The sequence below is a fragment of the Sceloporus undulatus genome, chromosome 8, assembly GCF_019175285.1.
Source record: "Sceloporus undulatus isolate JIND9_A2432 ecotype Alabama chromosome 8, SceUnd_v1.1, whole genome shotgun sequence".
NCBI lineage: Eukaryota > Metazoa > Chordata > Lepidosauria > Squamata > Phrynosomatidae > Sceloporus > Sceloporus undulatus.
Window position 1 is genome coordinate 31,876,723 of NC_056529.1, and position 17,311 is coordinate 31,894,033.

The window sequence follows — 17,311 nt, forward strand, 5'->3', positions numbered from 1 at the left end:
AATCCTGGGATTTGTAGCTTTGCGAGGCACCAGCACTCTGTGGCAGAGAAAGCTAAAGACCTTGCAAAACTGCAAATCCCAGGATTCCATAGTGTGAAGCTATAGCACTTAAAGTAGTGTCAAACTGCCTTACTCCTATAGTTGCTTCTCTTGACTCATACTGGTGTGTTCCCCTACACTACTGGGCTGTAGAAATGAATCTCTTTTGGTCTTTACTTTCCATTTCTTTTTTAAATTTGCATTACCCTTTGAGCTAAATGGCTGATTCTCTTGTCTTACAGGCACCTAAATGACATTGACCTGGGAGCTGCCTCCTTCTGGATCAGGGTCGCTTTGGGAGCCACGGTTGCCGCCATTGTGGGCGTCACTCTCTACAAAGCGATGGCGAAGAACAAATAGAGGAAGAGGAAGAGGAGAACGTATTAGGGCCCTCTTTTTTCCTCTGCCTTTTCCTCACCCAGCTCCACAAGACCAGCTTCATTGGCCCCGAGCAAGTGGCACGCTGCAGAAGAAATGGGCAAGGGGAAGAAAATGGCTGCAGGAGAATGGCTTGACCTCCTTTTCTCTCATTGTGGGGGCAAGGATAGGATGGATGGCAGCCATTGCACCAGCAGAAGCAGATATTGTCACAGAGTCATCCCGCTGGCATGGGCAAGACTCACCTTCTCATTCCATCTCCTCAAAGAAGTACATTTTTGCACACTCAGGGAGTGCCTCCCCTCAGCCATAGCTTCAGTTACCTCGCAGCTGCCTCCTTTGCGCTCCTAGATGTATCTCAAGGCTCCGCTTCATTTTTTTACAACTCGGGGAGGTCTTCAATGTCTGAAGCTGTTGCAACAAAATGAATTGTTGTTGTTATTTTTTAACAAAGACTTGTGTTTTATGGGGACATTCAGGCTCAAGGAGGGCCTTAGAAAGCCTTGCGAAATCACTGTGTGCCATTTGGTTCTCAAAGCTGTAGCAATGGCAGGGCTGCTCCTTCCTTCAGCATCTTGTTCTGTAGTGAAGGTATGGTTTTAATGGATTCTCTTGGCTGTCGTGAGGGGACCCAAAGGCTTCTAGAATTCTTTGCATCTTTCTCTTGGCAAAAGTCTTCATGTTGCTTGGTGTGTTGGGACAAAACAAGGCAGGATGAGGAAACCCAGCAAGGATGGCATGGTTGCTTAAATGACGAGAGTATAACAGCTATTCTGTGATACGCTTCATTCAAGCACACTGTGTCTCCCAGGGCTAATGTCAACTTGCCATGCGTTTGTGCTGTTTGTACGGTGATCCTGGGTTGTCATTGCTATGGCAACTTGAAAGGCCTCTAATCCTCTCTGGTTGTTTTGGGTAGGCTCCTCTGGGCCAGGCCCTGAACAAATATCGACAAAGCTGAGTTGGGCTGGGAAACCTCATATGTTGTCACACTACATCTCCCATCCTCCTTGATCGCCAGGCAAGCTAGTTGAGGCTGATGGGATTTGGAGAACCACAAGTTCTCTACACCTGTATAAAGAAGGTGAGGATGGATGAGATGGTTGCTAAGCGACTGCCTACTCCTTGTATCCCATTCAATGCTCTCCCTACATCCATCAGCGGCTGCTGTGTCTTTTCAGTGCCCCAGCTGGTAACCATGGCAGGATTGCCAGATTAAGAACTGGAGTGGGTTTCTGTCCCTTGAAGGGCTGTGTAGAAGAGGGAATGTCAACAACCAGGTAGCAAGCAACTCCTGCTGAAACTCCCTCTTAAGCACAACCATTAAAAAGCACAGGGGTTCATTATGGCAACCCTAATACAGAGGCAATTTTTGAAATGGTGGAAAGGAAACTGATGGCTGTGTGCTTATATTCCTTACTTTGTAGAGTAGTGGTTCCCAGCCTTTGGTTCTCCGTTCGTTCTGGATTTCAGGTCCCAGGAATTATGAGAGCTGAAGGCCAAAACTTCTGGATGACCAAAAGGTTGGGAATTTGTGTCCTAGAGTGATCTTGGGCTAATAGTGGGGTTGCCCTCTTTTGTCTCCAGTGGAAATTTAAGAGGTAGTGACTTCCTAGCCTTTTAATCGCTTACCAGGAAAAGTGTTGCCCACCTCAGTTTCTTGCTGCAAGCTCTTGTTTGAAGGAGCAAGGCCACCCCAGGAGAGTGAGAGAACCTCCTGCCCCTTTCAGCCTGCTTTTCTCTCTTCTTTTTTAAATTCTCTCTCAGCTTAAAAAAATAGTGTAAATATGTATATGATAAAGGAAAGCTTTTCTGCGCTCTATAGTAGGCAGTTTGGGGAAAATTAAAAACAAAGCTTTTAAAAACAGCGGTAGTATTTAGCAATTCCTGCACAGTTTCATGGGTAATCCTTTTTGGGGGGTAAGGCTGGGGAAGGGGAAGAGAGAGCAGGTCTTTCTTGGATTCCTTCCCTCTGCCTTCCATCTGTTTTTTTTAATACAAATTTCACATCTGAATAATTTTGAGATGCAAGCACTTCACCAAATAAAAGCACAGCTGCTCTTAGCCATGTCTGTGCAGTCTGACTGGGCACACATATGAGCCATACGACCAGAGCTTGGAAAAGTTACTTCTGGGTCTATTGCCTTCAGAATCTCCTAACCGATATGGCCATTGACCATGTTGGCTGGAAGATTCTGTGAAATGCGGTTCCAAAAGGGGGACTTTTCCAAATGTTGGACAAACAAAGCTGTTAATCTGAAACAGGACACAACCATTTCCACCAAGCCTGGGTCTACCTTCTGCATGCAGTGATTGCAAAGACAGTCACATCTATATCTGTGTACTGCCAGAGTATTTCAAACGTTTCCACTTGTTGCTTGCATGCAGGATGAGCTTCTGATGCCACTTAAACTACTGCAGCTCCATTCTTTAGATCAGTAGTTGAGTAGCTCAACCTCGCGGAAGACAATGGCAAACCTCTTAACAAATCCTACCAAGTAAACCCCATGAGAGGTGTGCCTTGGGGTCACCATAAATCAGAAACAACTTGAAGGCACACAACAACAACAAAGTTTAGTAGTTGAGGGTTGCTTAGAATTCCCTGCCTGCTCACTTGAGCTACAACTCTAGAGCTTTCTGCCGAGAATCATCAAGGATTTCACAGGATGGAGTCAAGGCAGTTAATGTACCATCAAAGTCCTGTAGCTATCTGTATACTTAAAAAAAAAGCCCTGCCTTCCCAAACGCTAGCTACAAAAAAGCAGTGTTAATGAAAATGTTGGGTGAGCTAGCGCTCCCTTTGCTGACCCCATCCATTGATCTTTGCCCCAGGGACTGCGGTTCCATCCCTGCCTTCCCCATTGCCTATCATTTCCTTCTGATATAAGGGAGAAGGAAGGCTGTATGGAAGCCTTGCTAGCTAGATGTTAGCAGGGGGAAGGCATTGGGCAATGGAGAATGATGGGGAAAGGTGAGATACTCTGGCACAGAGAGGCAGGGCTCTGAACCCCCATGATCATTTGTATCTCTGGTATAGCATTGTGCCAGGTTTCACTGGACTCATTGGATCTATTTTTTTCTTCTTAAATTTTGGCCCATCAGCATTGTTTCAGCTGAGAACGATGCTGTTGTATCCTTCTAGAGATTCCTTAAGCTCTTTGCTTCCTGCTGTTCCAGTATTAAGGGCTGCTGCAGATTGGATTGTGCAGCTGCACAATGGTTCTGTTAAGGGATGTGGTGTGCTTCCATTTCCCATTGGTGGTGGCCAGTATTGAACGGAACCTGTTCATCTACCCTGGTTCACCGCAGCGTTGATCGGAGTGCTGCCACTGATCAATAAAGGCTTGTGATGGAGATATTTAATTAGTACCCCCTCCCCAAAGTGCTTCTGGGAGGAATATGTGGCAGAATGAGGTTGTGTGCACTCCAATCTAGGGCCCTGCAGGCTTCACAGGGCAGTAAGTCTGTTTGGGGGAATTGGCATCCTTTGCATGAACAGAAGTTGCCCTATCAGGGTTTCTATCCTATGCACCAGCCTGTCAGCCCCCAGTACTCTCTGAAGGATGGTGCGCATTGTAGTCCAATAAACCTAGAAGATTTGCCAGTGGACAGTGTTAATGTATCACTTGCTTTGCTCATAGGTTGCGCATGACTGACCGATGCAGCCTCACACTGGAAATTCTATTAACGTTTCAGGTAGCAGAACATGGTGGGTGACCACTTGTTTATTTGCAAATATTTATCTACCATGAAATTCAAACATTCCTTTTCTACCTGCCAAGAACAATCCAGTATCCACACTGTCCTGATGTCGTCGGGATATGTGTTTTCCCCATCTCTGTCCCACATTGTTGGCTTAGGGAAAGATACACCACGCTTGTGTCATGATGATTTTTGTAACTGAATGAGACATAATGGAATGAGAGAGGGAGACCTTGCCATGGGGCTGATGTTTTTGTTGGTACCCTGGGTTCCTTCTGGCTTGTGGGCTTTTTTATCATCTCTTGCTTCTTGAGTATTCATATGATGTTCTTCCTTCCTCCAGACTGAAAGATATTTAATATGTACTAGATTCTGTCATTCTTTAAAAATGAAAGAATACCCCGAAGTTGTGAGGAACATTGCATGCTGATGAGAAAAAGACCCGCCACCTTACTTTAGCATATGTTCCTCCAGACTCATATACTGTATCAGTTGAAATGAGTCAAGGATGGATCTTCATCATTCCAGGTAATGATAAATATACATGGCAGGATCTCATTTACATTCCTAATTTTTGCATAGCCTCTTAGATTCATTCTTCTAAGGAACATTAAGAGTATCTATACTGCACAGTTAATTCAGTCTGAGGCCATTTTTAACAACTGTGGCTCCATCCTAAGGAATCCTGGATGTGTAGCTTAATGAGATACTTCGATTTCTCTGCTGGAGAGCTCTAGTGGATTCTTGAACCACAGCTCCCCCAAATTTAATTCTCCATCTTTCTTCTTAGGCTTCCTTGGGAGCTGTAGCTCAAAACAATGCATTACCACTCCCTAGCAAAGTATCTCATTAAGCTACACATTTCAGGATTCCTTAGGATGGACTTATGGCTGTAAATGTGATCTCAAACTAATAAAGATTACTAGGTAATCCCTGGAAAATGTTTTTCATGGTTGTGGGTGGCAACATGGCCCACTCCATGACAAGGACGAGTCCTGTAACTGAGTTGAAAAGATGCCTGCTGACATGAAAATGGTTATGTGATTGTTTTAACCCAGATGTGAGTCTCTCTTCGGAACCAAAGTATAGCAATTCTCACCATTACCTTCGATGTACCTCTTTTCTTCAGATACCAGTATGACTCATAAGGACTAGCTCCACTAGAAAGCACTTAATGCTGACATTTTCCTCTCTTGAGAAAAGGGCAGATGCATCCTTTCTGTTCCAAGATCTTGCTGTAAATGGTCTCCCATCATTGTGCATTTCTGCCTCAGGAACTGTGCTTGGAAGAATTCAAAGGGATAGCCCTGTTAGTCTGTAACATCAGTATGTAGAGAGATCTTGTAGCACCTTTGAGACTCACTGAATGAAAGAAGTTGGCTTGGAGGATCATCAGTGAAAAAAACAGAATGGGAGAAAGGTTGGGAGGCTTTTCTCAGAAAGCGGCCCATGTTAAGCACCCCTTAAAATGTTTTCTAGGTGTAGTACATGCCAGCCATGAATTAATGGAAAGCTGTTCCTTGATGGCACCATTTCAGTAGACAAAGCTCTTGAAGCCTAACCATTAGCAGCTAGGGGTAACCTCACATAAGAATACAATAACATCCCAAATCCGCTGAACAGTGGTGCAAGCACAAAATACATGATGCAAGCTTTCAAAGCTCAACTGGCTTCATCAGGCAAAAGTGTTACGAATCAAAGTCCTGGAAGTAAAATCTGAAGTCCATTAGCAATACAAAAAGGTACTTCTTCCGAAATCCCAGATGCCTCCATCCTTGGTGAGGCTACAGTCCCTTTTGAACCTTGCCAAAGAACAACACCAACAACTTGAGAAAATGCATCGTTTTATAATGTTTTTCTCCTGTATGATTGTTAACGCCTTTCCCTGATGAAGAAGCCAGTCGAGCTTCGAAAGCTTGCATTGCGTTTTTTGTACCCTTTGGTTGATCCGATAAAGGTATCACTGCTTTGTGGATTTGGGATGTTATTGTCCTTTGCTACATGGTCAGCATGGCTACCCCTGAATATGTTTCCTCGCATAAGAGAATTAACATCTTGGGTAGAAATATGGGCTAAAATTTTAATCCCTTTCCCGTATCCAGAGCTGTTTTTATACAGAGGAGTTGTCATTCTGCCCTCTCCATTTCTGTCAAGGAATAGTTTTCATCTCAGTTCTTGAATTAATCCGTGATAAAAGGCCTGGGTAGGTGTTGGACTGAAACACCCATCAGCTCTAGCCCACATAATCAGTGGTGAGATGATGGGAATTGCAGTCTTGCCATTTCTGGAAGGTCATCTCTGTACTGTTTTGGATAAAGTAACTGGAAAAAAAGTGTTGCTGCTCAAGTTAGCCTTTCTCAGTTTTGTTGCACACAGAATGGACCCTCTGAATTCATTGGGGATCTCTGGGAATCTACCCAAAGGGGAGATGGGGGTTCTCTGTGGGATCTTACATTTACCTCTCCTTCTTCCATGATGCTTATCTGACGTGTGTCATCTGTGCAAAGCCAAGTCCCAACAGTAAAAGTTTGCTGCTGGAAAATGGAGTTCTCACAAAGGGAAGAGGCTGAAGTGTTGCCAGCTATCTCTCTCTCTCTCTCTCTCGGCTTCATCCTTCTTTGCCTGCTTCTTCGTATGACCATAAGTAGGACTTTTATCAGCTGACTACAGTTGTTGACCAGAATAAATCCTTATGCACCTGCCAGTTGCAGAGAAAAAGAAAACCTTGTGTCCGGCTTCTCTTTCCAAGGGAAGGAGGTGGAGGAATGCTTGCAGGGCGGACTATTTGCAGCAAATATATTATTACTTCCTTAAACACATCGCGCTTGCCTATCTGGTTAATAAGGGGCTCCACGATTTCTTTAAATGCCAATATTTGGGATTGGAATAAATGATGCAGCCGCGTTGCTCTGGGTGCTGTCCGTGCAGCTTTAGCAATAGCATCGCTGTTGCAAGCGGCAGAGCTAAAGCCAGCTTGCTGGTTTCCCTATCACATCTTTCCACATTTAAATTTCCATAATTTAAATAAATTAAAACAGCAAGTCGTTTCCCAGAGGAGGCCGTGCGCCGTTAAAAACAACAACTCCAACAGTTCTCATTTTTAGTAATGAACATGTATAGATGGCTCCTTCACACACATAACATGTATTTCAGAGCGCTAAACATAAATTAAAATGGAGCATAAAGCAAAATCAGGAAGACCATAAGAACTATTTCAACCAGTTTAAAAATTCCTGTGCAAATAGGCTTTATCCTAAAAGAGGGCAGCATTATAAAAATAATGTATGAACCTACAATTTAGCGGTTGCTCTGTGCAGCTTCAGGGGAAGGCAATGGCAAACTCCTTCTGAGTACTCTTTGTGTAAGAAAACCTTATTAAATTCATGGGGTCACCATAAGCGACAAGTGACTTGGAGGCACAGACAGACACTAAATTAAAAGCAAGGCAGGCTCCTGCCACACTGAAGAATTAATGCAGTTTGACACTGCTTTAACTGCCATGGCTCCATCCTATGGAATCCTGGGATTTGTAGTCTGTTCTGGCACCAGAGCACTTGGAGACGGCTAAATCATAAAACTACAAATCTCATAAATCCATAGCACTGAACCATGGCAGTTTTAGCAGCATCCAACTGCATTAATTCTGCAGTGTAGATGCAGCCTCAGGCTTACAGTGAGTTAACAGAGCAGGGAGAAGAAAACCAGAAATTCAGGCCTTGATTTTTTCAAAGTTACATAGGAGTTTGTATAATAATAGTAATAGTAATAATAGTTTATCATACTGGGGCTAATATTGGCATTAAAGAGAGATGAAAGCGTATTTTAATGATCTTGCAAATAAAGCAAAAATGGCGAGTAAATGCGAGAATGATGATCCCACGCAGTTGCACAAATAAAGTGATATCGAAAATGCATTGTCACTGAAGTCCCAAAAGTAAAAAAGATGTGCGTTAATGCTTCTTTGTGACCACTTTAATGGCGGGTTTTGCGCGATGTCGTGTGAAATTGTTTGGCATTCTAGGATATTTACAGGATAAACTCCCGATCTCCTTCATGTGATAAACTCCATAGAGTGGGGAACCAGACTAAGAGTAGGATGCTAAGTCATGGCTCCATTTTTAGGTGCAATGGAACGTTTAAGTGCTGCAAATTGACCTTGGATCCAGTCCATTGCTTTTGATTGCTGAGCAGAATGAAAGCAGAATGAAAGCAGGAAGCGGGGAAGCCAAACGGCGGCTGGTCTCTCAGCCAAACTGATGGAGTTGTGGTCCAACCGCCCCCATCTTGCGGCTGAGTAGTGGATGAGTTGTAGGTGAGCCAAGATATAACAACTGGCTGGTGTCTCGGCAGAGCTGATGATGGGAGAGGACCCAGCCTCCCTTTTGTTGCAATCAGGTTTACAACAGTTGTTTGCTGCCAACACATTTTCAAAATAGGTGCGGCCAAGAGCAGGAAAATGAGATTTTAACAGAAATTCTAGACAAATTCAACCTAGACAATGAAGAAACAGAAGTAGTAAAAGAGTTCCCATACCTGGGATCAAACATTGACAGAGACAGGGACTGCAGCCAGGAAATCAGAAGATTACGAATGGGGAGGGTGGCTATGAAAGAACTAGAAAAGACGCTAAAATGCAAAGATATACTACTGAACACAAAAGAACACAAAAGTTAGGATCGTACAAGCCACTGTATTCCCTGTATGGATGTGAGAGCTGGACAGTTAAGAAAGAAGATAGGAAGAATATCAATGCATTGGAGATATGCTGGAGAAGAGTGCTGAGGATCCCATGGACAGACGAATAGAGCAGATCAAGCTGGAAATCTCCCTGGAAGCCAAAATGACAAAACGGATTGTTGTGCTTTGGACACATCATGAGAATACATGAATCATTGGAAGAAAAAATAATGCTAGGAAAGGTGGAGGGAAGGAGAAAAAAAGGAAGGCCGCATACTAAATGGATGAACTCTATTAGGGAGGTTGCTGGTATAAATTTGCAGGAACTAAGCAAAGCATTGGAGGACTTGGAGATGTCTCTTCCACAGGGTTGCCATGGATTGAGATCGACTCAAGGGCAGTCACAACAAATGTGATGGAATCATTGCACAATGCAGTAGGGACACCATCTAGAGGCACCCCCAAGTCTTCAGAATGGTCATTTCAGACTCGGTGGTGAAAGCAGGACAAAATTAAACGTAAAATCAATAGTTTTAGTAACTTGGGACACCAGAACCTCCCATCCCACCCCTTGTCTCCCTCTGCTCTTGTGGCCAAATTTCACCACTTACGCCAGCAACAAAACAGTGCTGCTGCTCGATGCATTTCTGCTTTTATCATTCTGTAGAATCATACCTTGGCTCAGTTATTGATCAGAGCGAGGACTGTGTTCAAGAAATCAGAAGAAGACTAGGACTGGGAAGGGCAGCTAGGAAAGAACTAGACAAGTTATCAAGCTGAATACCAAAGTTAGAGGATTGTCTGAGCCACTGTATTCCCTGTCACTATGTATGGATGTGAGAACTGGACAGTGAAGAAACAGGCAGATAGAAAAGAAAGCTGATAACAAGGTAGAAAATCAACTCATTTGAGATGTGCTGGAGAAATGTGTTCACTGCTGAGGATATCATAGATGGCCAAAAGGACAAACAAATGGGGCCTAGCACAGATCAAGCCTGAGCTCTCCATGGCAGCCAAGATGACTAAATGGAGCTTGTCGTACTTTGACCACATGATGAGAAGGTAAGAATCGCTAGAACATACAATAATGCCAGAGAAGGTGGAGTGTGACAGAAAGAGTGCATAACAGATCAGTGATTCCCAAACTTTGATCCTCCAGATGTTTTAGACGTCAGCTTCCAAACTTTGTGACTGTTGACCAAGCTGGCTTGGGCTTCTAAGAGTCAAAGTCCAAAACACTTGGAGGACCAAAGTTTGGAAATCCCTGCACTAGATGGATAGCCTAGTAGACCTGAGCAGAGCAGTGGAGAATAAGGGGTTTTGGAGGTGTCTCATTCATGAGGTCTCCATGAGTGAAAGTCAACCAGAGGACAGCTGTCAACAAACAGCAACAATAATTTGGCAGTGAGGCTTTGGGGCATTGTGGTTCTTTTGGATCAGAAGCACCGTGACACTAGAAAAGAAGGGCTCCCGGGTGAGAGCTGTAGGGCAGAGGGGTTTCCTATGGGGTGGAGTGGTGTAGCTACCCACTGGGGACTTACATAGACAACAAGCATGTATGTTAAACATCAACTACATGGAACTTGGGAGCAAAATGGTTTCCAGAATCCATAACTGGATGACGGTGTCTTTAAGAGCTGGAAAGATGTCCACCTTCTCTGCACTCTCACCATTAAATCTAATGGGTTCCTCATTCAAAAGCTAGGGTACTCCCCTTCGTTGTTGTCATTGTTGTCTACCTTCAAGTCATTTCCAACTTATGGTGATCCATGGGGTTTGGAGGCAAGATTTGTTTAGAGGAGGCTTGCCCTTGCCTTCCCATGAGGCTGAGAGAGTGTGACTTGCCTAAAGTCAGCCAGTAGACATAAGCTTGATATAAAACTGGGGAGATATTTTTTTTAAATGAAGGGCACTTCAGCCTTTTTACCATCATTTGAGGACTAGTTGAAAAAAGGATGGAGGGCGTTGGGCTACCCAGGACTACAATACACATTGTCCATCACCACTTGCTAGCTTGGGCTGATGGGAGTTGTAGCCCACCAGTATCTTGAGAGCCAGCCATCCCACAGCCCTACTCTAATGATACCCGGAGACATGCCTCTTGGCAAAAGATGCCCAAGACTTTTGTGTAAGACCTAAGCAACATCCACATTTTTCCCGTCTCCTATTTTTGCTCACATCTTCCTCATTCCTCCTTTTGTGTGCATTTTTTTAATTTCTCCCTTTGCCTTTGTTTGTTCAATCTCTCTCATCTCCATCCCCTGCGATAGCACTTTCTCTCTCTGTGGCTATTTCTGTCTCTGAAGGGGTCAGTTGGAGCAAAGCTTGCAGAGCGTCTGCCGAAGGGAAGCGAGAACTGCCTGGTGCCGGAACATTTCCTTGGAAGTCTTCCTGGGCCTGATGCTGCAAACGGAAAAATCGCTTTGTGCCTCTGGGGATGGAGGCATCCGATGTGGCTGTCAAGGCAAATAAGGCCAGGGGCTGCCTTTTAGGAATCCAGGATGAGTCTTCATTCTTTGCCGGCTTGCCTTGTAAGTATCAGACAGCCATCAAAAGTCTGGACTGCGAAGACTAGGATGTCGAAAAACAACGGTAAAGACTGGCCATTGCATAACAGAGCCCTCACATACCATCTGAACTAAGAACAAAAACAGCAAAATGCAGGCCTATGGCAAACGTCTTCTGTATGGTGAACACCTTGCCGGATGAAGAAGCCAAGGGCGCTTCGAAAGCTTGCAACCTGTATTTTGTGCATTTTGGGTGGCCCGATAAACAACCTTTTGTCCAGGAGGAATTTCAAAATCTCCATTTTACATGCATTTTCATTCCAATACACATTCAACTTTGCCCAGTATTTACCTATAACCTAACATCGCTTACGTTAAGCATCTTCGTCATTCATCTAATGCCCTAGCGTTGCCAGCTTCCAAAAAGTGCGAAAGTTCGAAGCGTTGTTGTGGCTCACTCAAGATGTGCAGAAATCCACCTTTCTGAATGGATGTCTTTGGGGTTTGGAAATACCAACAGGTGTAAACTGCCTATAGCCGATGCTCAAATAGTCATGCGCAGAGCCTCCTTCGCTGCTAGTAGCCAGGAGACAACACACAATGCGATTCTCAGGAGCAAGCAGCATACCATTCGGAGATAATTGCAAATCCCCTGAAAGCTAGCATTTGTTCTTCCCTGCATGCAAGGAGTCCTCAAGGGAACGGCAAGAAAAGCCTGCAGCGTCCTCACCCCATGCGCTTTTTCCCCGATGAAGGCAAATAATTATATAGGACGCACCAAGGTCTTTGCTACCAAGAGGAGACAAGCAACAGCTGCCACCAAACTATTGCTACTTATTCTCAGGTCCAGCCTCCATCCTATTGCTAGTCCTGAAGAGGAGAGCCGTTGACACAGTTGGATTTACTTATGTGTTGACTTACCATTCGGCTGTTGAATAAATAGATCTACTCTACAATACAGAAAATGTGCAGGGGTACCTGGGTTGGCCATTTAACAAATGCAAACAAAAATCCACCCGTGATACCTTTACTGGCCAGCCGAAATGCACAATATACTTGTTGCAAGCTTTCGAAGCTCCATGGGCTTCTTCATCAGGCAAGATGTTACGAACCAAACAGGAGAGGAAAAACCGAACAATTGGAAATGTGAATCGGATGCCTGCATGTCATTTCAGTCCTTAGTAAAGATGGTGTATGTATGTGTGTGTGTGTGTGTGTGTGTGTGTGTGTGTGTATGTGTGTATATATATATATATATATATATATATATATATATATCACAAAATATATCTGCCCCAGTATACCGTCTTTACTAAGGACTGAAACAACATGCAGGCATCTTACATCTCCAATGGTTTTTTTGATTTCTAACATCTTGCCTGATGAAAAAGCCTATGGAGCTTCGAAAGCTTTGCATATAGATCTACTCTAGTTACCCGCCAATGTTTCATGATGAATACAGGGCACATGTGACTAAGCAACCTAAGAGCATGGTCAAGATGGGGAAAGTTATTAATAAGGAATAACACATAAACTAGGAGAGGCTGAAGCAGTTTGCTTTTGCCTGAGCCCACTGGGAAGGGCACGATTCTGCCTCCTCAAGTCCTCTCTCCCTTGTTCACTTAACTGAATGCAAACTACTTTTGCACTTTGAGCTCAGTTTGTCCTCTGCTTACTTGAGTCGTGACAAAATCGGAGGAGGAGAGAGAAAGTGGGACATTTTAAAAGCAGCGGGAAAAGTGAGGATGAATTGGGGCTGTCCCTACCAAATCGGGATGGTTGGACAGAATGTAGTTGAGGTTCTCCAACGATATTGCAGTCTTTGTTTATTATGGGTTTTTCAGGCTATGTGGCCATGTTCTAGAAGAGTTTATTCCTGATGTTTCACCAGCTGGCATCTTCAGAGAGATTGCAGTGTTCCTAATAGACTCCTTTTGGAGTTCCTACCTGCCAGGAAGGGCTAATCTGCACTGCAGATATAATGCAGTTTGACACCGCTTTAACTGCCATAGCTCCGTGCTCTGGAATCCAGGGATTTATAACTTATTGAGCTATTTAGCCTTCTCTGTCAGAGAGCTCTGTTGCTCAGACTCCAAATCCCAGGATTCCATTGCATGGACTGAAAGTGGTGTCGAACTGCATTATATCTCCAGTGCAAATGCAGCCTATGCTAGCTCTGGCTTCTTCCCATATGTTCCATCTTCAGAACATGGGAACATTATTTTTCTTTTTCCAGACTGAAACTCCCATGCAACAGCTTCTGCGGCTGCAAAAGGTACCACAGCTCCATGCAAGAACTTCCTTTAGTCACCTTTAAATTCAATCTTATCTCCAAACACTAATTGGAGATAAGAGCGGGAGAAGCTTGCAGGTTGAGTAAGGAACGCCTGCAGGTTGCATTTGTCCTGTTGCTGAAAGTTTCCGAACCCTGATCTGTGCCATGGAGGTATATAGGCCAACTAGTGCAGAAGGAGAGACAGCAAGCGTTGTGGCTAACTTGTGTGCAAGAGAGAATTCATGCCAATGGATCTGTGCACGAAAGGGGCCAGGACTCATTTTGACCTGGAGTCCAAATTAGCTACAGACGAAAGCCTTTGGAAAGCGGAGACAGCAGGGGACACCATTCCTTCTGATCTCTGTGGGAGATCCATCAGAGAAACAAAGGTATATAGGCAGAATAAACTGGTGCAATTTCACACAAACTGAGGACACAAAAGCCCGCCGAAAGAAGCAGCTTAGAACAAGCACAACTGACAACAACATGCTTTTGCTTATGATTAATTCATCTGAAATCTTCCTCCCAGCCATCAACATTGCCCTTCTTGTTCTGTTTCCAGCAGAATTTTCCTGGTCAGGTGAGTGTGGCTCTTGTTTAAAACACAAAAAAGGGAATATATATATATATTTTCCCAAGGAAGGCACTTGTGTGCTTAGCCAGCGTCATAAATATCCAAGCACTTTCCAGGTCTGGGTCGGAGAATGGACCAGGGTACTTAGGACTCAGAGATTTCAGTGTGATTGTGTGTGTTTCTAAATGTTCAAGGAACAGCTTGTCAGACGGATAGACACCGCTGTTGGCACTATAGTCGATGGACAGGTTAAACACACTAGAGTTGTGAAAAGATCACACGGGGACCAATGTGGAGAAAGGGCACTATCTTTGGCGTGTACAGTGATGCACAAAGGCCTGGGAAGGAAAGTCCATTCCCTCCAATGTTTCACAGGTGAAAACTGATACACAAAGCAAGATCAGGTTATGGTCAAGATGGCCAAAGTTATGAAATAGGATGCACTTTCACGCTAGGAGAGGCTGCATCATAGAATCATAGAATCGTAGAGTTGGAAGAGATCACTAGGGCCATCCAGTCCAACCCCCTGCCATGCAGAAAATCCAAATCAAAGCATCCCTGACAGATGGCCGTCCAGCCTCTGTTTAAATACCTCCAAGGAAGGAGACTCTATCACCCTCCGAGGGAGTGCATTCCACTGTCGAACAGCCCTTACTGTCAGGAGGTTCCTCCTAATGTTCAGGTGGAATCTCTTTTCCTGCAGCTTGCATCCATTGTTCCGGGTCCTGTTCTCTGGAGCAGCAGAAAACAAGCTTGCTCCCTCTTCAATATGACATCCTTTCAAATATTTAAACAGGGCGATCATATCACCTCTTAACCTTCTTTTCTCCAGGCTAAACATCCCCAGCTCCCTAAGTCGTTCCTCATAGGGCATGGTTTCCAGACCCTTCACCATTTTTGTTGCCCTCCTTTGGACACGCTCCAGTTTCTCAATGTCCTTTCTGAATTGTGGCGCCCAGAACTGGACACAATATTCTAGGTGGGGCCTGACCAAAGCAGAATATAGTGGCACTATTCTCTTGATCTAGACACAAAAGTTTGCTTTTGCCAGAGTCTACTGGGAAGGGCAAGGGATGTGGTGACTTAGTGGATAAGACACCAGTTCTGACAATTGGAAGATTGGAAGGTTGGCAGTTTGAGGCCCAAGCATTGCATGATGGGGTGATCTCCAATCACTAGTCCCACCTTGTGCCAACCTAGCAGTTCAAAAGCATGCAAATGCAAATTGATAAACAGGTACCACTTTGGTGGGAAGGTAACAGCATTCAGTGCAGTCATGCTGGCCACATGACCACAGGAGTCATCTACAGACAATGCTGGCTCTTTGGCTTAGTAATGGAGATGAGCACTGCCCTACAGTCGGATATGACTAGATATTCATACCTTTACCTTTAACCCTTTATTGAGAAGGGCAGGATTCTGCCCCCTCTTCTTCTTTCCTCCTAGCTGAGTTAACTGGGTGCAAACTACTTTTTGCACTTTGAGCTTAGTTTGGACCAACGAAGGTGAATGAAGGACAAAGGCAGAAAGAGGAAAATGAGAGAGAAAAGGGGGCATTTTAAAAGCGGCTGCAAAAGCGGAATTGGCAAAGATTAAATCAGGATGGTTGGAGGGTACTGAATTCTGACCCGGGTGGAAGATATAGGTCCCGTTCTTCTGTACTTCTTCCAAGTGGAAAGACATAACACTGAATGCTAAAGTCAGAATTGTCCAAGATGTTGTATTTCCCATCACCAAGTATGGATGTGAGAGTTCAACGGTGAAAAAAAGCAGATTAAAAAGAAAACCAATTCATTAGAGATGTGCCGCTGGAGAAGAGTGCTGGGGATACCTTGGACGGCCAAAAAGACAAACCAACGGATCCTTGAGCAGATCAAGCCTTAAATACCCCTAGAAGTCAAGATGATAAAGTTGAAACTGTCATACTTTGGGCACATCGCAAGAAGGCACGACTCATTGGAAAAGACCAAAATGCTAGGGAAAATAGAAGGTACTAGAGAGCGAAACTGCATGCTATTGGGTAAACTCAATAAAGGAGGCCATTGGATCTACAAGATTTAAGCAGAGCAGTGGATGATAAGAGGTCTTGGATGCGTCTCATCCATATCGTCGCCATGGCAGAAGGCCGGTTAATAACAATAAACGTGTTGGCGTATCAGGCTAAGGTTAAAGCAGTGCTGCAAGAGCTTGTTGCAAAGTTGGCTACTTTCCTCTTAAGCAAGGAGTAGTAAAGACTGAGACAAGGTGTGTTCACTGAACGATTGTTCTACCTGGTTAACCATCGTCTGCAAAGTGGAGATATGTGATGCTGGCACTCTGGCAGCTGGTTAGCAGATCATGAAATGCTCAGATCTGGGCAGGCTGAATATTCATCACTGTCCAATGCATATTCACACGTTCCGGGGAGCGATCGCTTGTAGACTAGAAAGAAGCCCCATTGTGTCTCTGCTCTGGGAGGAGTGTAGAGAACAGCGATAGATGGGGCAAAGCTCAATGCAAGAGCATATATAGGGCTTGCATGTATAGGACCCCAGATCTCTAGCCTTCCTAGTGCATAGTATTTCTATACCGGGGAAAGCTGAGCACTTGGTCAAGATGGAGAAATCTATGATTTCGGTGTCTCTTATATCCACAGTTATATTATACAATTCTGATTCCCTTCTGCTCTGAAGAGGAGGAGATTTGCACATTTGGATGCATTCTTATCAAAAGCGACTGGAATAAGCATCCCATCCATCCCTACATTTTGAAGGCCATGTTGCCAATTTACCAGGGGAAAAATCCATTCGCCTTTGATAAATGGGGATGATTTGTAGGCCGGTTGCTTTCATGACATGAAGATAAGCATGGTTCACACTGCTAACTTCTAAAGAAAATATACAGCATTTGAGCACCTCCTTAAAATGAGATCTCTGATCAAGGCTCATGGAGTTGATAGAGAAGAAATAGCCAATGCTGGTTATATCCGTTACTACAAAAATAATCTGGGTTGACACCGCTTTAACTGCTATAGCTGAATGCTATGAAATTCTGGGAATTGTAGTTTGCTGCGGCACCAGAGCAAAGCAATTTTTGTGTGCCTTCAAATCGTTTCTGACTTCAGGCAAACCTATCATGAGGTTTTCTTGGCAAGTTCCTTCAGAAGGAGTTTGCTATTGC

At 44.2% G+C, this 17,311-nt stretch overlaps 1 protein-coding gene across 1 annotated transcript in view; it reads left to right on the top strand.

Annotated features, from left to right (window-relative positions):
* RHOT2 (ras homolog family member T2) overlaps window positions 1–6,842 on the top strand; it is a 42,042-nt gene extending 35,200 nt beyond the window's left edge. The window contains 1 exon segment of the mRNA XM_042438217.1: window positions 282–6,842. Within this exon segment, the coding sequence (XP_042294151.1) occupies window positions 282–399 (118 nt within the window). The 3' untranslated portion in view covers window positions 400–6,842.
* Window positions 6,843–17,311: the final 10,469 nt, after the last annotated feature.